The following is a 21,076-nucleotide window of genomic DNA, read 5'->3' on the forward strand; positions in this document are numbered from 1 at the left end:
GGGTATGGCCCAGATCCGGGTCAGGATCCATTCAGCAGTCTTATCACAGTTGGAAAGAAGCTGTTCCCAAATCTGGCTGTACGAGTCTTCAAGCTCCTGAACCTTCTCCCGGAGGGAAGAGGGACGAAAAGTGCGTTGGCTGGGTGGGTCGTGTCCTTGATTATCCTGGCAGCATTGCTCCGACAGTGTGCAGTGTAAAGTGAGTCCACGGACGGAAGATTGGTTTGTGTGATGTGCTGCGCCATGTTCACGATCTTCTGCAGCTTCTTTTGGTCTTGGACAGGACAACTTCCATACCAGGTTGTGATGCACCCTAGAAGAATGCTTTCTGCGGTGCATCTATGAAAATTAGGGAGGGTTTTAGGGGACAGGCCAAATTTCTTTAGCTTTCTCAGGAAGTAAAGGTGCTGGTGGGCCTTCTTGGCAATGAACTCTGCTTGGTTGGACCAAGTCAGGTCATTTGTGATATTGACCCCGGGGAACTTAAGCTTTTGACCTGTTCCACTTGCGCACCACCAATATAAATTGGGTTGTGCGGTCCGCTACTCCTTCTGAAGTCAACAAGCAATTCCTTCGTCTTGCTGACGTTGAGGGATAGGTTATTGTCTTCGCACCATGTCACCAGGTTCTTAATTTCCTCTCTGTACTCAAACTCATCATTACCTGAGATACGGCCTACAATTGTTGTGTCTTCAGCAAACTTATATATTGAGTTTGATGGAAACTTGGCTACACAATCATGGGTGTACAGTGAGTACAGCAGGGGGCTGAGTACACAGCCTTGTGGGGCACCGGTGATCAGAGTGATTGTAGAGGAGAGCTTGTTCCCTATTTTTACAGCCTGGGTCCTGTCTGTGAGGAAGTTGAAGATCCAGCTGCAGATCTGAGTGCTAAGGCCCAGGTTCCGGAGCTTAGGAATCAGTTTATCTGGAATGATGGTATTAAAGGCAGAGCTGTAGTCAATGAAAAGGATGCATGCGTCTTTATTCTCCAGGTGTTCTAAGGAGGAATGTAGGGCCAGAGAGATGACATCTGCCATTGACCTGTTGCTCCAGTAGGCGAACTGCAAAGTGTCGAGGTTGACTGGTAGGCTGTGGTTGATGTGTGCCATAACCAATCTCTCGAAGCACTTCATAGCAATTGATGTCAGAGCCACAGGTCGATAGTCATTCAGGCATGCCACCTTGCTCTTCTTCAGCACCAGGATTATCGTTGCCTTCTTAAAACATGAGGGGATCTTAGACTGAAGCAAGGAGCAGTTGAAGATGTCAGCAAACACTCCAGCTAGCTCGCCTGCACAGGTCCGGAGAACCCGTCCTGGGATGCCATCTGGGCACGTCGCCTTCCTTGGATTTATCTTCAGGAAGGCTCTTCTAACGTCCTCCTCGGTGACGATGAATCTCGATGCCACCAGGTCCGGTTCATCCAGAGGGAGCAGGACGCTCCTCTTCTGTTTGCATCTTGCGTAGAATATGTTAAGTTCGTCAGGAAGAGAAGCGCCACAGTTATTGATACTCGCAGCCTTTTCTTTGTGCCCAGTGATCTCATTTAGACCCTGCCATAGTCTACTGGCATCCCTTTGGCTAGCCTGGGCTTCCAACTTGGCTCGATATTGCCTCTTGGCGCCCTTAATGGCTTTCTGGAGTTCACGCCTGGATTTCGTGTAGTGACTGGTATCCCCAGACCTAAAAGCCACAGCTCTAGCCTTTAAAAGGGACTTGACCTCATAATTCATCCAAGGTTTCCAGTTAGGGAATATCCAGATCGTCTTGCGAGACACACAGTCCTCCATGCATTTCCAAATAAAGTCTGTGACAGCTGAGGCATACTCATCGAGGTCAGCTGCCGAGTCCTTGAATACTAACCAGGTACGACCTATGGAGGGTATATTAAGAGCAAAAAAAAAATTCTGACAAGTTAGAGACAGAATCGGATGCACATCAGCTCCGGCAGGGTTTGTAGGCCATTACTTCCTACAAAGTGAAACCTAATATCAGAAATGGCTGTGATGCTTCTCCCAGATAAGCTCCATGCCTTTTACGCACGCTTTGTAAGAGAGACTAAAATTATTCCTGTGCGAATCCCTGCAGCATCTGGTGACCCTGTGATCTCTGTCTCAGAACATCCTTCAATAGGGTGAACCCTCAGAAGGCGTCAGGCCCTAATGGTGTACCTGGCAGAGAACTGAAAAACAGTGCCAACCAACTGGTGGGAGTGTTCAGTGACATCTTCAACCTCTCACTGCTGCAGTCGGAGGTTCCCACCTGCTTCAAAAGGGCACCAATCATACCAGTGCCCAAGAAGAGCAGGGTGAGCCAACTATCGCCCAGCTGTACTCATATCTACTGTGATGAAGAGCTTTGAGAGGTTGGGCATGGCCAGAATCAACTCTTGCCTAGCACATGGACCTGCTGCAATTTGCCTATCAAGTGCGAATAGAATCTTACCGACTCTCCACTTGGCCTTCGATCACCTGCACAATTGCAATTCAGGCTGCTGTTTATTAAGTAAAGCTCAACATTCAACACGATCATGCCCTCAGTTTTAATCAACAAGCTCCAAAACCTGGACCCCTGTACCAACCTCTGCAACAGGATCCTCTACTTCCTCACCAGGAGACCACAGTCTGTGACTCGGAAATAACGCCTCCTCATTGCTGAAAGTGTACAGTGGCGCACCTCAGGGATGCATGCTTAGTGCAATGCTCTACTCTCTCTACTCCGACGTCTACGTAGCTAGGCACAGCTCAAACGGCATCTAAATTTGCCAATCATACAACTATTGCTGGCAGAATTTCAGATGGCGATGAGAGGATGCATAGTGTGAGACAGACTAGCTGGTTGAGTGACGTCACAACACAACCTTGCACTCAACATCAGTAAGACCAAGGAACTGATTGTGGACTTCAGAAAGAGGAAGTCAGGGTAACACACACCAGTCCTCAGCGAGTGACAGTTTTCAAGTTCCAGGGTGTCAACATGTTTGAAGATCTATCCTGGGCCCAACATAATGATAAAGAAGGCACAACAGTGGCTATAGTTCGTCAGGAGTTTGCGGGGAATTGGTATGTCACCAAAGACTCTCACAAATCTCCACAGATGTACCATGGAGAACATTCTAACAGGTTGTATCATCACCTGTTATGGGGGGAGGTGGGGGCAGGTGGCAGACTGCACAGCATTAAAAATACTGTAGAAAGTTGTAAACTTAGCCAGGTCCATCATGAGTACTAGCCTCTGCAACATCAAGGACACTTTCAAAAAAAAATTAAGGACCCCCATCCAAATAATACCTACCCTCTTCTCACTCACTGCTACCATCAAGTAGGAGGTAAAGGAGCCCAAGCCACAGACATAACACTTCAGGAACAGCTTCTTCCCCTCCGCCATCATATATACTGCTGCTGCAAAACAACACATTTCACTACATATGCCAGTGATATTACAATGGATTCTGATTCTTTCCCAGCCACAGAGTCTCCTATCTGTCTGTCTCTTCAACTACTGATTATCTTATCAATATCAATATTGCTGTTTGATTTTACCTTTCCCTGCTGAGCGTCAGAGTGAAATGGGGACACCTCTTTTCCCCTTAAGGGGGAGAGGGGAGAGAGGGGGATATATTGAATTACTGGGTGAACGAGTAGTCTTTGGGGTACTGCAAGTCTGTGTCTTTACTGATGCTTTGTTGCACGCTTGAGTGCTTGCTGGGGGATGCCAATGCTTTTTTGCTTGTGGGGGGGGGCATTGTTTTGCTGCTGCTTATGCATGGGAGGGGGGAGCTCGGGGGGGGGACTTTTGGGTTCTAACATTTAACTGTCATTCATTCTTTGGGGCACTCCTCTGTTTTCCTGGATGTTTTTTTTGACATTAAATGTACCTATTGATCCATTGAGTCAGCCACATTGTCACTGACCTGGCAGCTGCTGTTGCACCTGATACACATTTCCAATCAAGCTTCCTATATAACATGAACACTGTAGGTCAAATAGATTATAGAGTTTGCCTTGAAACCTTTGGTTTACTTAAGAAATAAACAAAGCTAAGCTACATTAGAATGAAGGATACATAGATATGCATATAAATTGTAGTATTATAGATGAGGTGCTGAATTATGCAAACACAATAAATTATGCAGCACATCTAATGACTGATTGTAACCAAATAGATCAGTTGTCAGACTGTAGAACAGTGCAACCATAATATAACCTGGGTATAGGGAGAAACAACATTAACACTCATGAACTAAACGAAAATAACATTTTCATAACTTCTGTCTTGGGTGAAGTGATACTGTCCACACTGGATCTGAAATTGCAGTACACGGTGTGTTATATTGCACTACATTTAGAAAAAAATCAAAAGTAAGATTTCTCTGGGAAATGTAGTGCCATTCTGTTCATATTGCACGAAGCAACAGATGGAGTAGCATAGTGGTTAACTGCATCAGTATCTGGACATCTGGATTTTAGAGATGCAAATTTAAATTCAAATTCTTTCTTTTCATATCTTTCTATCGTTATATTATATAAAAGAAATAACACGAGTACATTGAAGTAACAACACTTACAATGTCTCAAAATACATCTTAAAGATTGAAAAAAAAATTGTGATAACGAAAAAAACCTACTAAGCAGAAAAGTGAAAGAAAAAAAGAACCCATTAGGTGTACAACCCCGGAGCCATGCATTGTACAAAAAGCTTCTAAAAATAAACATCAAACTGCCAGCAAGAAAAGAAAATATACCAAAAAATTTACAATTAGATCATGGAAAAAAAATCTATCAATTAGCTCAAATGATAATAATGAGCAAATTAGCCTCATCTTTTATCAAAATCAAATAAAGGTTCAAAGGTTCGACTTCTAATTTTCTCCAAACTAAGACACAGCATCACTTGAGAGAACCATTGTGACAAAGTGGGAGCTGATGTATCCTTCCACTTCAACAAAATAGCCCTCCTAGCTATCAATGTAACAAATGCAATATTAAATTCAAATTCAATAATTGGTTAAATCTGAGATCAAAAGAACGTCTTGGTAATGGCAACAATGAAACCAACAGATTGCCTTAAAAAGAAGAAATCTGCCATTCTTACACAGCTATTTAGATCTGAATACAGGCCCACAATGGAGTAATCCAGTTCAGATCTGGAATAGTGTAGATTTAATGGGTAAGTGCCTGCAGTCAAAACATTTCAAAACTACTGGGACTTCTGCACTTGTGCAGAAGTTTTAGAGCTTCCTTACAATTATAGGAGGATATCCAGGCTGTGACTAAATTATTTCTTTTAAACAAAGAAGGATATTCAATAAATGCCTATAAAAATTCTGCAGTTTGAAATATTTACATAATGAATATTTGCAGATTTTTCTGTTGTTAAGTCACATATATGGTTCTAGACATTGATTATGCTTTTCTCTCTGCAGGTCAGGCATCTTTTCTCTTGTTACTTCACTGACACTAGAGGTTATTATTCACACATTAATTATGTTTAACATTAAGTTGCAGTATCACAAGATTTCAGAAAACAGAATACTTTAGGTGTAACTAAAGACAGTTTTTGAATTCTTTCCCATCACTTATTTTTTGATGAGCATGTTAACAGAAAGAATAGTGTTAAATATGCCACCTTGATCTTGCAGACATTGTATTCCATCAGATTATAATTTAAAAGATGGCTTTGATAGATTTTTGCTGCTTAAATGCTTAATCTATTTTATTGAGTCAAAAAACACAGAAACAACAGAATTTCTCTACTCATTTCAAACTTGTTGATTAGTAAATAGCAGACTTGATATTTACCTAAAATAGAAGCATAAAAATCAAGGAAATAGAAGTACAGTACAAGGAAACAACACTAGTGTGCAGAGATGCCGAATGGAACTGAAAATAACAACATGTCAAACGGGAAGAAAAGGGTAGTGGTAGATTATACTGTTTACTTGAACAATTCTTTTCTCAAATATTCTCAGCTCAGCAAATATTAAAACCCAAATTGTACATCACTTATTAGAAGATCATTTTCATATCTCTGAAACACTTCATCTCATACTTGGTTAGAAAACAAGACACCTGGTGTGTCAGGACTTTTTTTTAAACTTTTCGAGAAACAATGAATTGCTATGGTGTAGAAGGTGGCCATTAACCACCAAGAGGGTATGCCAGCTCTTGGCAGAGTAACCCTGTCAATCTCTATCCCGACCTTTCTTCCCCAAACTCTGTAAATGCTATTTCCTAAGGGGTCTCACATACCAAGTCTGATGGATGTAACTAAGAAATAAAAGAGTTTGACTATAGAACTGATCACCTCTTTAATACTACTTTACATATGTCAGCCTGGCTCCAAAACAATGACAGCAACAACATTGAAAATAAAAGATTCTGCAGGTGCTGGAAATCCAGAGAAACAAACGCAAAATGCTGGAGCAGCTCAGCAGGTCAAGAAGCATCAGAGTCCTGCTGAAGGCTCTCTTCCCAAAAAGCTGACTGTTCATCCCCTCTCTGGAGACACAACCTGACTGGCAAAATTGAAATTAGAGATGAAGACCTCAATAAAAGAGAGCTCTTCTCAGGAAGCTCCTCAAAAAGAACTTAATAACTCTAAACCAAAAGGATCCACAGTTACCTGGGTTATCCACCAGAAAGAGCATCCTGTGAAAGATTGTTGACTTCTCTACCTGAAAACACAAAGGCTGGTCTGAAGAGATGAACGGGACATGCAGGAACTAATGGTGCTCTCAGACCAGAACCATCACCACAACTCAAGGGAAACGAAGTGATTCTAAGGGTTTATGAAAGTGACTTGGAGATCCAGTAATTTCCAATTGTGATATCTGCAGTCAAAACCATCTACAACCCAGATACCCTGCCTCCCACCACACTGTCTGACGGAAGGAACACTGAAGAACTCCTCAGCACAATCTGTTCTTGGCTCCATTCCACAGCAAACTGTCTGGTCCTGCCTCACATCCTCCCTTAATCAAAGATTGTAGAGAAAACTAATGGATGACACAAAAACTAGAGGAGGGATGGACAGTGAAGAAAGCTTTCAAATGATATAGTAAAGTATGAATCAGTTGGAAATTTGAGCAGAAAAATGGCATACGGAGTTCATTGCTACCATAGTTAATGATTCAGGATCAGCTTCTTCCCCCTCTACCATCAGAAAATATATATAGACACACATTTACCGTAAATCAGTTTTTATTAAGTATTGCAATGTACTACTCCCGCGTAACAAATTTCACGACATATGCCATTGATATTAAATCTGATTCTAATTCTGAGGGGTTTGTCATGGAGAGAATCAACGCCTGCCTAAGCAAGGACCTGGACCCACTGCAATTTGCATATTGCCACAACAGGTCTACAGCACTTGGATCACCTGGACAATAGCAATACTTACATAAGGCTGCTGTTTATTTATTACAGCTCAGCATTCTACATCATCATACCCTTAGTTCTAATCAACAAGCTCCAAAACTGGGCATCTGTACCTCCCTCGGCACCTGGATCCTTGACTTCCTCATTGAGAGACCACATCTCCTCCTCATTGACAATCAACACTGGTACACCTCAAAGATGTCTGCTTTTCCCACTGTTCTACTCTCTCTACACCTACGACCGTGTGGCTAGACACAGCTAAAACACCATCTATATAAATTTGCTGATGACCAGTGTGAAAGAGTGAGACACATCAACTGGTTGAGTGGTGACATTATCAGTAAACCAAGGAAATGATTGTGGGCTTCAGGAAGAGGAAGTCGAGGGAACATGCACCAGTCCTCATTGAGAGATCTGCAGGACAAAGGATGAGCAGTTTCTTTCTTTATTAATCTTTTTATTGATTAAGGAACATAAATACAAACAAGAGGAGAATTATCTCAAATATATATCAATAACAATACAGAGATTGAAATAGACATTATCAAAAATCATACGTAGTGTTAAGCTAGTATACAATATATAATAAAAAAGAAAACAGCAATTCTCCTCTTTATCAGTTCATGAAGAGGAAAGAAAAAAAAACTTTGAATTTTAAATGAAGAAAAAAAGACCCCCACTACACTATACAAAAAAAAGGGGAAAAAAAGGACTGGGCAGTCCATTCTGAGGATACAACCAAAAAAAAGAAAGACTTTCTGATCAAATCTAAAACTTCAAAAAAAATAAATTGGAAGAATAATAAATCAAATTAAATGAAAATATTGAATAAAAGGTCGCCAGACTTGCTCAAATTTAAAGGATGTATCAAATGTCTGACTTCTTATTTTCTCTAAACTTAAACAGGACATAATGGAGGAAAGCCAATAAAAGACAGTAGGTGGATTCGAATCCTTCCACTGCAGTAAAATGGCTCTCTTAGCCAATAAAGTCGAAAAGGCTATCATACGTTGAGCAGAAATAAGAATATTTCCTGGTATCAATGGGGTAATCCCAAATATTGCTGTAAGTAAATTAGGTTGTAGGTCCAAATCCAAGACTTTTGATAATGTTTTAAAAACATCTCTCCAAAAATTGTCTAGCTTTATACAAGACCAAAACACATGAGTTAAAGTGGCCACCTCACTATTACATCTGTCACAAATAGAATTGATGTTGGAAAAAATACGTGGTAGTTTATCCTTTGACATATGGCCCGATGCACTACCTTGAACTGTATCAAGGAACTACTAGTACTACGTCGACTCATGCCTAGGGGGCCAGCGTCGAGCAAAGTATCAAGGAAAGATGGGCACAAATAGATGAGTTATTAACCAAATGAAGAATTTTACTCCATTGATTATCTGAAAATGACTCTTGAACTTCCAATTCCCAAGCACGTTTAATTTTATTGTTAGATATCATTCATTAATTCAATATCAATGCAAAATTATAGCTATCAACCCTTTCTGAAGTGGTTTAAGATGAAAAAGAGCATCTGCCATATTAGGTGGATAATCAGAAAGGTAATTTGGCAGCAAACCACGTAAAAAATTCCTAATTTGTAGATATCTAAAGGAATGTACATTAGGTAAACCATATTTATCCACTAACTGAGAAAAAGACATTTCTGAAAAAGTTGTTATTCCCTTGGTTTTCCAAATTTAAAAGGTCTTATTCAAAATTGATGGTTTAAAAAATAATTAAAATGGATATTACTAGAAAGAACAAAATTATTTAACTCAAAAAATCTATGAAACTGAAATCAAATTCTTAAAGTATGTTTAATAATAGGATTAAAGTCTTGTCTACCAATCTTAGAAAACAAAAAAGGAAGAGGAGCTCCCAGTAAAGAGGCCAGAGAGAACCCCTTCACCGAGTTTTCCTCCAAATCCAACCATTAAGGACATTCATGTATGTCTGAGTAATGAATCCAAAAAGTAATATATCGAATATTAATTGCCCAATAATACATTCTAAAATTTGACAAAGCCATACCACCATCCTTTTTTAATTTCAATCTAGGATTTTTATTATTCCAAATATAAAATAAGATTATAGAATCTATTCTATCAAAAAACGTTTTAGAAACAAAGGTAGGAACGGCCTGAAATGTATATAAGAATTTTGGTAGAACCATTATTTTAATAGTATTAATTCAACCTATTGATGATAACGTCATAGGTGACCATTTAGAAAGCATTTGTTGGGTGTAATCAATTAATGGGAGAAAATTATATTTATATAGGTCCTTAAAATTTTTAGTAATTTTAATACCAAGATAAGTAAAGTAATTTTTAGCAATACTAGAAGGTACTTGATGATATTGATAGGATGAGCAGTTTCAAGTTCCCGGGTGTCAACATCTCTGAGGATCTATCCTGGACCAAACATATTGATATACTGATGCAATTACTGCGACACGACAACGGCTATATCTCATTAGGAGTTTGAGAAGACATGGTATGTCACCAAAGACTCGTGCAAATTTCCTCAGATGTACCATGAAGAGCGTTCTAACTGGTTGCATCACCGTATGGAACGGAGGGGCCCTTCGTAGGATCAGAAAACACTGCAGAAAGTTGCAAACTCAGCCAGCTCTATCATGGGCACTAGACTCCCCTCCATCAAGGACATCTTCAAAAGGTGATGCCTTAAAAAATCATGAATGATCCACATCACCCAGTACATTCCCTCTTCTCATTACTACCATCAAAGAGGAGGTACAGAAGCCTAAAGACACAAAATCAATGTTTTATGAACAGCTTCTTCTCCTCAGTCATCAGATTTCAGAATGGACAATGAATCCATGTACACTACCTCACTTTTTTTGTTCTCTTTTTGAACTACTTAAATTTTTATAGTTTCTTACAGTAATTTATGTTTTTCTTATTAATACGTATTGCACTTTACTGCTGCACAAAACAACAAATTTCATGACACGCCAGTGATATTAAGCCTAATTCCGATTCTCTTCAGGAAGGAATTTCTATATGCCTCTATTTAAATGATCAGCCTTTATCCTGAAACTACATCTTCCATACGCTCTCTTTCAAGACCCTTGCACTTGTGATATAACCCCTTGGAATCCCATGCAAGATCACCCCTCATTCTTCTAAACTCCAAAGAATACAGCCCCAAGCTGTTTAGCCAGCCTTGATTTCACATTTCCTCATCAGCCACTTCAGAACCTGTAAACTAGCAGTGGAAGCAAGTTATCCTCAGCCTGAGAGAAATTCCTAAGAAAGAGGAGTGTGAAACCAGTTCAGCATAACTTCTCTAACATGGTGTTATGGACTACTGTGAACGAGTTCCAGGGTTCCATATGTTTTACAGTCTCAAAGGCACTGCCACTTTCAAGGACATGTTTTATGAGGTCCTCTATTCCTGTAAACACTTGAAAACTCTGCCAGTTAGCCTATAAGGTTTCCTTGTGCTTTTTTCTGCCACCACGCATCGATTTACATCTCTCTTTATTGTATTTCATTTGCCAAGGCCAGCCTATTAAATCATTCCACAACTTTCTATATAGTCTATTACTAACCTCCACACTGTTAACATAAAACAGTACAGCACAGTACAGGCCCTTCGGCCCACAATGTTGTGCCGTCCCTTACACTCTGCCTCCCATATAGCCCCCACCTTAAATTCCTCCACATACCTGTCTAGTAGTCTCTTAAATTTCACTAGTGTATCTGTCTCCACCACTGACTCAGGCAGGGCATTCCACGCACCAACCACTCTCTGAGTAAAAAACCTTCCTCTAATATCCCCCTTGAACTTTCCACCCCTTACCTTAAAGCCATGTCCTCTTGTATTGAGCAGTGGTGCCCTGGGGAAGAGGCGTTGGCTATCCACTCTATCTATTCCTCTTAATATCTTGTATGCCTCTATCATGTCTCCTCTCATCCTCCTCTCCACAGAGTAAAGCCCTAGCTCCCTTAATCTCTGATCATAATCCATACTCTCTAAACCAGGCAGCGTCCTGGTAAATCTCCTCTGTACCCTTTCCAATGCTTCCACATCCTTCCTATGGTGAGGCGACCAGAACTGGACACAGTACTCCAAGTGAGGCCTAACCAGAGTTTTATACAGCTGCATTATTACATCGCGACTCTTAAACTCTATCCCTCGACTTATGAAAGCTAACACTACATAAGCTTTCTTAACTACCCTATCTACCTGTGAGACAACTTTCAGGGATCTGTGGACATGTACCCCCAGATCCCACTGCTCCTCCACACTACCAAGTATCCTGCCATTTACTTTGTACTCTGCCTTGGAGTTTGTCCTTCCAGAGTGTACCACCTCACATTTCTCCGGGTTGAACTCCATCTGCCACTTCTCAGCCCACTTCTGCATCCTATCAATGTCTCGCTGCAATCTTTGACAATCCTCTACACTATCTACAACACTGCCAACCTTTGTGTCGTCTACAAACTTGCCAATCCAGCCTTCTACCCCCACATCCAGGTCGTTAATAAAAATCACGAAAAGAAGAAGTCCCAGAACCGATCCTTATGGGACACCACTAGCCACAATCCTCCAATCTGAATGTACTCCCTCCACCACGACCCTCTGCTTTCTGCAGGTAAGCCAATTCTGAATCCACCTGGCCAAACTTCCCTGGATCCCATGCCTTCTGATTTTCTGAATAAGCCTATCGTGTAGAACCTTGTCAAATGCCTTACTAAAATCCATATAGATCACATCCACTGCACTACCCTCATCTATATGCCTGGTCACCTCCTCAAAGAACTCTATCAGGCTTGTTAGACACGATCTGCCCTCCACAAAGCCATGCTGACTGTCCCTGATTAGACCATGATTCTCTAAATGCCCACAGATCCTCTCTCTAAGAATCTTTTCCAATAGCTTTCCCACCACAGATGCAAGGCTCACTGGTCTATAATTACCCGGACTATCCCTACTACCTTTGTTGAACAAGGGGACGACATTTGCCTCCCTCCCATCTGCTGGTACCATTCCCATGGACAATGAGGACATAAAGATCCTAACCAGAGGCTCAGCAATCTCTTCCCTCGCCTCGTGGAGCAGCCTGGGGAATATTCTATCAGGCCCTGGGGACTTATCCGTCCTAATGCATTTTAACAACTCCAACACCTCCTCTCCCTTAATATCAGCATGCTCCAGAACACAAACCTCACTCATATTGCCCTCACAGTCAGCAAGTTCCCCCTCACTGGTGAATATTGAAGAGATGTATTCATTGAGGACCTTGCACACTTCCACAGCCTCCAGGCACATCTTCCCACCTTTTTCTTTAATCGGTCCTATCTTCACTCCTGTCATCCTTTTGTTCTTCACATAATTGAAGAAAGCCTTGGGGTTTTCCTTTGCCCTACTCACCAAGGCCTTCTCATGCCCCCTTCTTGCTCTCCTCAGCCCCTTTCTTGCTACCCTAGTAACCACAGCTTGTTACTATATACAACCCCGAGATTCATTTTCTAGCAGGCAATCACTACTAGCCAGTGGCATAAGGACCAGACTTCAAGGCGAGCGATGCCAGTTCCGAATCCGGCTGGCTCCTTGCATGCTTTCCATCCGTGCTGGGTTGAGCGTCGAGTGAGCAACTCAGCCTCGCAAAAAACTAAATACAATGCTAAAGAAATGGGATGTTTACCACTCAATGCGCCACAAGGCATGGAGAGGAACAACAAACAACAATCACAGTAAATACAAGCAGCATAATAGAATCAAAGAAAGACCACACCCAATGGGTGGACAATCACTGTGCAAATATATATTAAACCAGCCTGTATCTATTAGTTATTGTAAACTTTTCTATGCAAGAGCATTGGTGCTTCCATACAAGGCCGTGATGCAACCAGTCAATATAATCTACACCACACATCTAGAGAAGTTTGTCAAAATTTTAGGTGCCATGCGGTATATTCGCAAACTTCTAATAGAGGTGCTACCGTGCTTTCTTCAAAACTTTCTTGGACTTTATTAAAACTATCCAAATGACTATCACCCAGTGGCACTTACATTCACAGTGATGAAGTGTTTTGAGAGGCTGTTGTTGAAGCATATCAGCTACTGTCTGAGTGGCGAGTTGGATCAGCTCCAATTTGCCTGCTAAAGCAACAGATGCTACCTCATTGGCTCTTCCCTCAACCCTGAAACATCTGGACAGCAAAGGTGCATATATCAGGATGCTCTTTATCAATTACAGCTCGGCATTTAATACCATCATCCCCACAAAACTAATCAGTAAAATCCAAGGCCTGGGCTTCAATACCCCCTTGTGGAATTGAATCCTGGATTTCTTCACTTGTAGACCCCAGACAGTTTGGATAGTCAAAAATATCTCCTCCAAAATCTCCATCAGCACAGAAGCACCACAGGGCTGTGTGCTTAGACCCCTGCTCTACTCACTTTACACCTATGACTGTTTGGTCAAGTACAGCTCAAAAACCACATACAAGTTTGCTGATGACACCACTGTTTGGGCCGTATCAAAGGTGGTAATGAATCAGCATACACGAGGGAGACTGAAAACTTGGCTGACTGATGAAATAACAACCTCTCACTCAATGTCAGTAAGACCAAGGAACTGACTGTAGACTTCAGGAGAGAGAAAACAGAGGTCGATGAGCCAGTAATCATCAGAGGATCAGAAGTGGAGAGGGCCAGTAACTAAATTTTTGGGTGTCATTATCACAGAGAATCTGTCCTGCACCAATCATATAAACATAACAGTGAAGAAAGTACAACAGCACCTCTTCTTCCTCAGGAGTCTGGAGGTTCAGCATGTCATCAAAAACCTTGGCAAACTTCTATTGATGTGTGGTGGAAAGTGTGCTGACTGGCTTCATTACAGCCTGGTATGGGAACACCGATGCCTTTGAGTGGAAATTCCTTCAAAAGGTAGTGGATTCAGCCCCCTACGTCATGTGTAAAGCCCTCCCAACCATTGAACACATTGCTGTAGAAAAGCAGCATCTATCAAAGATCTTCACTACCCAGGCCACCTGCTGCCATCAGGTAGAAGGTACAGGTGTCTCAGGGCTCGCACCACCAGGTTTAAGAAGTTACTACCCCTCACCCATCAGGCTCTTGAACAAAAGGGGTAACTACACTCATTTAAGGACTCTTTTAACTTGTTACTTCATGCTCGTTACTTTTTGCTATTTATTTAGTATCTGCATTTGCAGTTTGTTTCAGTTTACAGTTTCTGATGTTTACGGGTTACAGATCCTGTTTACAGTCACTGTTCTATAGATTTGCTAAGTGTGCTGTTACGTACCCCGTAACTGGGTTGCCAAACCAGCAGAAATGGACCACTCGTTGGAGTATGGATTACTAGGAACTAATAAAGTTTTATTAAAGAAATAAGTAACACAGTACTCTAATCGTAAGGCTATAAATGCAACAGGTTAGCAATGATAGAACACACATGTACACAGAACTAGGGTAATAGGAATCAACCAAGCTCTATCGCAGTCTAGGGGTAAAATGATCAGTCTTAAGTGACGCAGAGTTCAGTTCAGCTTAGTACAGTTCGCAGTAATCGCTGTTGTGCCGTTGGAGAGAGAGAGAGAGAGAGATGCAATTTGGTTTCAGGCAGCCCTTTTGGATGTCTTCACAGTTGGTTTCAGGCAGACCCTTTGATGTCTTCTATCCCGCTGTGGTCACCGACTGAGACCCCTCCGTTCCGGATACGACCGTTGTTCCACGGTAAACCCGGCACCCAGACAAGGGCAGACACACACACCAGGTTCCCACCGATCGTACCTTTTACACCCTGTGAGTCTATGGTCAGTTCCCGCGAACCCGACCTCCAAACTCCCACCAATTTGTGGGGGCACACCGCTCTTCCAGGGTCTCGTTATCTTGTGATCTCGTGGTGTGTTGTGTGCCTTAGTGAACCTGTTCTTTTTATCCCCCTGCTGGGGTATCGCCTGTCCATCAAACTTCAAACAGTTCAGGATCAAGGCAACCAGTCTGTCAATATTCTGAATTGTGTTTCTTTTCCGTTATCTCTCTCTCCTCTCTCATTAACATTTTGAACGTTTCTCCATTGTCTCCCTTATCTCTCTCATTAGCATCAATCATCTGATAACTTGGTTCAGCGTCACAGTGCCCACAGGAAAAGAATCTCAAGGTTGTATTTGGTGACATCTATCGACTCTGATAATAAATTTACATTTGAGTTTTTGAACTTTGAAATGGCACTTACATGCTGGACCCAGGACAGATTCTCTCAAATGATAACACTGAGGAATTTAACATTTCTGACCCTCTCCAACTCTGGTCCCCTAATAAGGACTGGCTCATGGACCTTTGATTTCCTCCTCCTGAAGTCAATAATTAGCTCCTTGGTCTTGCTAACATTGAGTGAGAGGTTGCTGTGGCACCACTCAGCCAGATTTTCAATATCACTCCTTTATGCTGATTCATCACCACCCTGGATTCAGTCAACAATAGTAGTGTCATTGGCAAACTTAAATAATGCATTGGAGCAATGCTTAGCCTCACAGTCATAAGTATTAAGTGAGTAGAGCAGGGGTCTAAGCACACAGCCTTGTGGTACACCTATGCTGAGGGAGTTTGTGGAGGAGATGTTGTTGCCAATCCGAACTTACTAAAATCAACACACATAGAATGATGGAGGAATTCAACAAGTCAAGAAGCATCCATGAATGTAAAAACCAAAGTAATGGCCATGGCACAAGTCCAATGGAAAACTGCTGTCTCTCACTCTTCTGTCAGAAAAATAAACTTCTACTTCTGTCTCCATGTTATCCTGGTCAATTCTTTCTGATCCCATTCAAGTTACCCTCCCCCTCTAACTTATAACTGCTACTTCATTTTAACTCGCCCCTCCACCGTTTCTCACATTACACTTTTCTCTGACTCTATGCTGATGCCTAATCTCTTGTGAGTTCAATTTAAGTCCTCCCTGACAGCATTAATGAATCTCACAATGAGGACAATTGTTTAGATCCTGTTGAAGGTGCTAACTCTCCATTTTGAACAGGTCGGAGTTAAAGAGTACAACAGCACAGAACAACTTAGTCCATAAGACCATAAGACATAGGAGCAGAATTAGGCCATTTGGCCCACTGAGTCTGCTCCATCATTCAATCATGGCTGATCCTTTTTTCCCCCTCCTCAGTCCCACTCACCGGCCTTCTCCCTGTAACCTCTGATGCCATGTCCAATCAAGATCCTATCAAGCTCTGCCCTAAATACACCCAATGACCTGGCTTCCACAGTGGCCTATGTTAACAAATTCCACAAAATCACCACCATCTGGCTAAAGAAATTTCTTCATATCTGTTCTAAATGGATGCCCCTCTATCCTGAGGCTGTGCCCTCTTGTCCTAGACTCCCCCACCATGGGAAACATCCTTTCCACATCTACTCTGTCAAGGCCTTTCAACATTCGAAAGGTTTCAATGAGATAACCCCCCCCCACATTCTTCTAAATCCGAGAGTACAGACCCAGAGCCATCAAACGCTCCTCATATGATAAACCTTTCATTCCCAGAATCATCCTTGTGAACCTCCTCTGAACCCTCTCCAATGCTAGCATATCTTTTCTTTGAAGAGCCCCAAACTATTCACAATACTCACCAGTACCTTATAAAACCTCGGCATCACATCCCTGCTCTTGTATTCTAGACCACTTGAAATGAGTACTAATATTGCACTTGTCTTGTTCACCACCAATTCAACCTGCAAGTTAACCTTTAAAGTGTTCTGCACAAGAACTCCCAAGTCCCTCTGCATCTCAGATTCCTGGATTTTCTCCTTGTTTAGAAAATATTCCGCAAATTTATTTCTACTACCAAAGTGCATGACGATGCATTTTCCAACAGTGTATTTTATTTGCCACTTTCTTGCCATTCTTCTTATCTAAGCCCTTCTGCAGCCTCCCTGTTTTCAAAACTACTTGCCCCTCCACCCATCTTTGTATCATCTGCAGACTTGGCAACAAAGCCAGCTATTCTATCATTTAAATCACTGATATACACCTTAAAAAGAAATGGTCCCAACACCGACCTCTGCAGAACACCACTGGCTACTGGCAGCCAACAGAAAAGGATCATTTTATTCCCACTCACTGCCTCCTACCAATCAGCCAATACTCCAACCATGCCAGTAACTTTCCTGTAATAGCCAACCTGATTATCTGGCTAATTCCATCTTCCTGCACCTGGATCACATCCCTCCAAAAATCTCCCATCTATGCACCTATCCTAATTTCCTTTAAATGTTACAACTGAACCCACTTCCACTGCCAGCTCCTTCCATACTCAGATCACCGTCTGAGTGAAGAAGCTTCCCCAGAATGGAAATTAACAGCACATTGATGATATATCCTTATTTGATGATAAAACATTTGCAAATTAATTGCCAAGATCAGAGAACAATTCAACCCAGTCTTCCCCTGAGTCTCCTTAGATATTTCACCTTTCACCCTAAATCTATGATATCAAGTTTGAGTCTCACCCTACTTGAGGGGAAAAAGCTTACAGGCATTCTCCTTATCTGTACGGGTCATAATTTTGTATACTTCTATAAGATTTCCTTGCATTCTCCTGCACTCCAGGGAATAAAATCCTAACTTACTCAATCTTTCATTATGACTCAGATCCTCAAGTCCTGGCAGCATCCATGTAAGCTTTCTCTGCACTTATTCCAGCTTACTGATATCTTTCTTCTAAGTCGGTGACCAGAGGTGCACACATAACTCGAAACATGATCTCACTAATGGCAGATATGACTGTAACATAACATCCCAACTCTTGTAATCAATGCCCAGATTTACAAAGGCCAATGTGCCAAAAGCTCTCATTACGACCCTGTCTACCTGTGTGATGCCACTGCAAAGGAATTACGGATCTGTATTCCCAGAGATTTTGTTCTGTGGTCGACCTCACAGCCCTACTGTACACTACGCACTGTAAGTCTTAACCTGTTTAGACGTGATCTACCATGCACAAAGCCATGTTGAGTATTCCTAATCAGGCCTTATCTATCCAAATACTTACATATATGGTCTCTAAGAACACCTGCCAATAATTTACCCACAACTGCCACCAGGCTCACTGGTTTATAATTTCCCAGCTCATTCTTAGAGCCTTTCTCGGACAACATTAGCTATACTCCAGTACCTCAAGCATGACTAAGGATGTTTTAAGAGCCGCCTGTACCAGAACTAGCTCCACTGCACAGCAACTCGAAGCCTTGATCCTTGCTCTGTGTCTTCAGCTTCACATTAATTGGCCTGATTTTGTAATCTTGCTACTGCATGTAGCTACTACTAATTCGGAGATAACTTCCTTTGACGTCTTATGTTTTTTAAAAATTTCATTCCTTGCTCTTGCAAGCACAAGACAGGTATATTCAGATATTTTCTCAAAGGTTCCAATTAAAAAGTGTTATGTACCCACCAAGTGATGGGAATTCTTGGTGCATAATTGCTCAAAATGCGGAACGAGCATTTAGGGTGGCATCGAGAACCTGGAGTGCATTGATTGGTAGCATTTAAAAGCCCACTGTTTCAGAGCATGTCAGTGCAGACTGGTGTCATGAGGATCTCAGTCATCTCCCCAACACTTTTCTCAACTTTTCTTGCATTAGTGCTGTAAGTTTGATCCATGTTCAATTTTATTCTGGAATCCCCTTCCTAAATGACTTCCAGTATGATCATTCAAAAAATGTAACTGAGCCACATGAGGAGACATTAGAGAATATGACGGCAAGATTAGTTATTTTTGTAACTAATAAGGGTCTTACTTTAAGCAGGGAGACGATGATACAGAGGCATTTAAGAAGGGGGGCTCCAAAAAGAAATACAGCTTGGATCAAATTTGCAGCAGTACTGCAAGAAAGGTTGAGAAAAACGTTGGGGAAATGATTGAGATCCTCACTACACCAGTCTGCACTAAGATTGGGTCTATTCTGAATCTGTTGGTTCAGGTCACAGATCCATTATGTGTCAGGGTAAGATGGAGCCAAAATTCTAGGGGCAACCAAATTTGAATCAGATGCTCTACTCTCAGGCCAGTACAATGGTCCAGTAGTTAGTGTTCCTGCCTCATGACACCAAGGACCAGAGTTTGATCCTGGCCACAGGTGTTGCCACCATATTCTCTCTGTGCCCATTTTGTTTCTTCTATATCCTGCAGTTAACTGTTTACTACAAATCAACTCATACAAAACAAAACCCAGGGGAGTTTATGGGCAAGTGTGAGCAAAACTGAGTAAGAGAGAGATGTGAAAATAGAATGCTGGGCACATATAGTCAAAAATACAGTTGGGACAACAGGGAATTTGCTGTGGCGGATTTCTCCAACATACTTACTTTCCCACATCCTGGAGGACCCCACAAAATTATGGATGGGATTTCATGGGATTCCAACAGAGTCCTCAGAAGCGTGTTTTCTCCCAAAACTTTACTTTGGCCAATAATCTCTGTTAAAACACAGGGTCTCATGATTTCCGCCAGTGGCATTGATTCAAGTTCCTTTAACGGCACCAGTTTCCTCTGATCTTCCTGACTCGCGTCCGAGACAGGCTGTGAAGGTGCAGCAGAGGGGACAGCAATGCTCTCTGGTCCTGGGTTCTCCGGCACATCCGTCCTGGCTGTTGAAATTGGTGGCCTTTGCACTTTTTGAAAGAGCGCAAAGACCGGCGGCTGGTCCCCGGCCTGCTTCCAGTTGCCCAGCGCCGGGGACTTAGTAGCGGCCTCTCGCCTGCCACCGGGCGACATTCCGTTGCCTTGCGCCGGCCACAAACGTGCTTTCTTGCAGCCGGGTTCCCCATGGCCGCCGCATCCCACATTCTCCTCACTAGAGCTACCTGTCGCCGTCTTCGTCCCGAGACCGAGACAGTGGTCCAAGTGGGAATTGATCTCAAAACTCTCCATTTTTTGCGAACATACAGGACACTGCACAGCCGACTCCCTACCCTGATACCGCGCCATTTGAGTGCCTTCAGCACAGAGCACTATTGAAAACTCACTTGCCACTTTCCATATTTTTCATGCTCTACCTGCCCCTGTATTGAATTTTATTTCGTACGAATTGTCTGCGTAATTAGTTGAAATAAAATGATTAGGGAAATATTTTATGTTAGTCGATTAGTGAGATGCTCACTTCTACTACTAATAACATACGCTACAATTCAAGTAGCCTCTTGCAAGCGCAAAGAAACCCGGAAATATTGTCAGCAAGCCTATGAGCAACTTCCTGAACAGAAACAAAACACTGGAATCGACCAAACTAGCTGACTTACAGAGAATTGTTTAGTTTGCTTCTTTACTTTAGTAGAATGCACTGATTATATAGTTGGTACATTCTACTAACGTAAGCAGTTTGAAGAGTTATACAGAGACAAGTAGTGTTTGTTGCAATAATTAGTTACATTCGGAAGAAAAAAGCAGAACGCACAAACAAAGCTTTTTCAATGAGCACTGCTTTTGTTGGAGTTGATGCAGTAAACTAATAAGTAAAACTTAATTAACGGGAGATATAGTCAGCACCATTGGTTTTATTTTATATTTCAGATTGACAATATTAATTGTTTATTTAATTAGAAAATGGTAATTTTCTACCTGCACTTTTAAAATTGTTAATGATAAAAAAATCAATACAAAAAAAACCTTCAAACGTT

General features: G+C 41.8%; 2 protein-coding genes across 6 annotated transcripts in view; one reads left to right on the forward strand and one right to left on the reverse strand.

Moving 5' to 3' along the window:
- The window catches only part of wrnip1 (WRN helicase interacting protein 1), a 70,645-nt gene extending 50,038 nt beyond the window's left edge, over positions 1-20,607 (reverse strand). For all 5 annotated transcript variants that reach the window (XR_011889735.1, XM_072283397.1, XM_072283393.1 and 2 more), the window contains exon 1: positions 19,767-20,607. Coding sequence is in view for 4 of the 5 variants with exons in the window: in XM_072283397.1 (XP_072139498.1) it covers positions 19,767-20,387 (621 nt within the window). In the remaining variant the exon portion in view is untranslated. The remainder of the gene's footprint in view (positions 1-19,766) is intronic.
- The window catches only part of mylk4b (myosin light chain kinase family, member 4b), a 204,608-nt gene that overhangs the window by 14,003 nt on the left and 169,529 nt on the right, over positions 1-21,076 (forward strand). The window lies entirely within an intron of this gene.

The sequence above is a fragment of the Mobula birostris genome, chromosome 19, assembly GCF_030028105.1.
Source record: "Mobula birostris isolate sMobBir1 chromosome 19, sMobBir1.hap1, whole genome shotgun sequence".
Classification (NCBI taxonomy): Eukaryota; Metazoa; Chordata; class Chondrichthyes; order Myliobatiformes; family Myliobatidae; genus Mobula; species Mobula birostris.